This window comes from Atta colombica, unplaced genomic scaffold (assembly GCF_001594045.1).
Source record: "Atta colombica isolate Treedump-2 unplaced genomic scaffold, Acol1.0 scaffold277, whole genome shotgun sequence".
In the NCBI taxonomy this organism is placed as follows: Eukaryota; Metazoa; Arthropoda; class Insecta; order Hymenoptera; family Formicidae; genus Atta; species Atta colombica.
In genome coordinates, this window is record NW_017259378.1 from 1,093,147 (window position 1) to 1,096,601 (window position 3,455).

The window sequence follows — 3,455 nt, forward strand, 5'->3', positions numbered from 1 at the left end:
TAGAGTCGTCAATTGATTAATAGCATATTTGAAATGGAGTGGTTTGAATTAAACAAACAAACTAAACAATCTTTATTAATGATTATGAGACGAAGTTCAAGACCAATCGAACTTACTAGTGCTTATGTTATCTCGATGAATCTTGATTCATTTGTGGGTGTTGGTATTAAAATTTATTCTTACACGTAACTAATAATTTAATTATAAGTAAAATATTTAATATTAGATCTATCTCCATTAAAATTCTTTAAAGAATTATTATTCAATTAAAACTAGAATTAAATATTATTCTTATCAAAAGCATGCAATTTCAATGTACTAAATATATTTTTCCTATTTATGTAAAAAAAAAAAATAATAATAATAATAAGGTACAAATTTGAAAATAATAAATTAGAAGAATTTTTCAATAATTTTAGTATAATTAATATTGTTGGCTATATGTATATTTAGTTTTTTAAAATATCATAATTAATAATCTTAATTGCAGTTACTCAAGACATCATATTCAGCTTACAATGTATTGAAACAAATGTAAGAGCGGCAAAAACAAAATAAAAGAAGAATTTTACTTTATTTTTTTCAATACAAATTATTATTAAGGTGATTATAATAATATGGATTTGCATTACTAATATGTATGCAGAGAAACATTAAACAGTTATATCAGATGATTTTATTCGGCAATGATAACATAATTTTTTTATAATGTTATTTGAATAGAGAGATATTTAAGGAGAAAAACTTACAATTAGAATTTACGTTAATTATAGAATCTTAGAATGTTTACTAATGATGATTATACAATATTATTTTTACTTGTGCACTAATCGAAATATATATATATATTCTTATGAATTTGAGTAATATTTTACTATGTATATATACACATGCACACGTCATAGACTATACATAAACTATCAAAAATCAGAAAGCAGCAGAATCAATACAAGGAAGAAAAATTTATCATTCACAATATGGCAAATTTATGCCTTCATGAATTAAATAGTTTTTGGTTGAAGTATACGAGAGAGTTATTGACGTTAATATTTTATGAAGAGTAAGTACGGAGAGCTGGACTCGACATCCGAGGGTTATTATTTTTTATTCCTCTGTTCTGTTTTCTAATATGCAATATCACAAAACATAATTCACGTGAAGTATTATTATGTAATAATATTTTAATATTATCAAGTCTGTGTTTAGTTGAGAGTATGAAAATAGTATTATGTGAAGAACACAATTGCAATTTGAATAATAAAAGTTATCAAAAAGAATAGTTGGGTAAGCTGTATTATTGCACGAAGATCGTGAAGTTATAGACAACATTTAATAACCAATCAGTTTACTGTAAGATTTTATTGCATATCACATTATATCGTAAGATAATTTTTCTCATAATATGAATTTTCTTATAATATTATTTATTACCAAATAATATAAGAAAATTGTCGTTTATGATGTAATTATCATTATTTAATTATCAATTTACGCATATTATTATACATATGTATAGATTTGTAATCAATTGATTGATAATGTCATGTTATGAAATGTTTGAAATCTGATTAATTGAAATAAAGAATTATTCAATATCTAAATTTTTCAAAATTTCAACAAAATTTTAACTGTGTATTTTGTGTATATGTGTACAAAAATATAAAGTAAATAATTTATTATAATTATTTTATTATAATTTATTATAATTATTTTTGAAGGCGAGATTAATAAATAACATCAAAGAAAATAACAGAAGATATTAAAGATGTTCATACTGACCTTTACGTTCAAAATATTGATGATTTGCGGTTGTGGACGACTGGATTCTTGGCCGACTCCATACAAACGGTTAGTTTATCATGTGTATACTATTTTCGTAATGTTACTAATACACACTTTTATGCTATCGCAATTGATGGATCTTATTATAATCGTGGATAATTCCAACGATTTCACCGATAATTTCTACGTGCTACTCGCTATGATCGTTTCTTGCTGTAAGATGCTCGCTCTGTTGATGAATCGTAGCAACATTGAGATGTTAATCAAAACTCTTATGAGAAAACCGTTTCGACCGGTTGAACCCGACGAGATGAAGATTCGACAGAAATTCGAAAAACTCATACAGTAAGCATCGCGAGCTAGCATCAACTATCAATGCTCTCTTCTAATACATAATTAAGATATAATTAAAATAAATTGGTTGAATGCTTTCTTATATAATAATTAAGATTGTTTTTATTTAAATGAATAAATAAATCAGACGTAACGCTTTAACTTAAAGAAAAAAAATGTAACTGAAAATATTGAATAAAAAATGAAATGCGAAAACGTCTATAGTCGTTTTACAGATCAAATACACTTTACTATACTATCTTGGTCGAGACAACGTGTTTGTCTGTTGCCGTGACATCGTTATTAACTGAATTCAAGAAAGGAAATTTGACGTTCCGAGCGTGGCTGCCATTTGACTATTCCTCGTCACAACTTTTTCCATTTGTATACGCTCATCAATTGATAAGTTTTACAATGGGATCTGTACATCATGTGGCTTGCGATAGTCTCATATGCGGATTCCTGGTGCACATTTGCTGTCAGATAGAGATATTGGAACATCGTCTGAGGAAAAGCGCACGTGATCCTAATATTCTCCGCGAGTGTGTTCTTCAGCACAACAACATATTCAAGTTTGTTTTCAATTATGCTAAAAATAGATATATTTTTATTATTAAGATGTACGATGTAGCACAGACTTTTTACTACGTTTCCAATTTATTTTTCTATAAAATCATTCCCTTCTCGAATCATTATATCATGATTTTTGGAAAAAAAACCTATATAGATTTTATTAATTTAAAAATTGCAATATTACTTTTTATTAATTTTAGGTTTGCTCGTATAGTAAACGAAAAATTCAGGATAACTATATTTATCCAGTTTGTTGTAAGTACATTGGTGATGTGTTTTAATCTATACCAATTTACCAAGTCAACAGCATTAAGAACAAAATATATGCAGTTAATAATGTATACGTGCTCTATGCTGTCACAAATCTTTTTCTATTGTTGGTACGGAAACGAAGTTAAATTGAGAGTATGTGAACTTTTAAAATAAGTATTTTTTTTATTTTAATATTTAATATATAGATAAAATAAATATACGGGTCTTTTCTCTTTTTCTTGATTGTTAATATATAGAGTCGACAGTTGATAAATAACATATTCGAGATGGAATGGTTTAAATTTAATGAAACTGCTCAGAAAACTTTACTAATGGTCATGAGACGTGCTGTAGTACCAATTGAATTTACTAGTGCCTGTGTTATTTCTATGAATCTGGATTCATTTGTGGGTGTTAGTATTGTAATGTGCCATTATATATAATTAAGTATAAATCATTAAATTAAATAAAATTTTAATATTAAAAGTGTTTTTTGTTTTTTAATAAAAAATAAT

General features: G+C 26.1%; 1 protein-coding gene across 1 annotated transcript in view; it reads left to right on the forward strand.

The window, feature by feature from the left end:
• The window catches only part of LOC108689776, a 14,048-nt gene that overhangs the window by 10,318 nt on the left and 275 nt on the right, over window positions 1–3,455 (forward strand). The window contains exons 9-15 of the mRNA XM_018196712.1: window positions 4–159; window positions 491–534; window positions 932–980; window positions 1,757–2,127; window positions 2,352–2,687; window positions 2,889–3,093; window positions 3,198–3,353. Coding sequence (XP_018052201.1) covers window positions 4–159; window positions 491–534; window positions 932–980; window positions 1,757–2,127; window positions 2,352–2,687; window positions 2,889–3,093; window positions 3,198–3,353 — 1,317 coding nt within the window. The remainder of the gene's footprint in view (window positions 1–3; window positions 160–490; window positions 535–931; window positions 981–1,756; window positions 2,128–2,351; window positions 2,688–2,888; window positions 3,094–3,197; window positions 3,354–3,455) is intronic.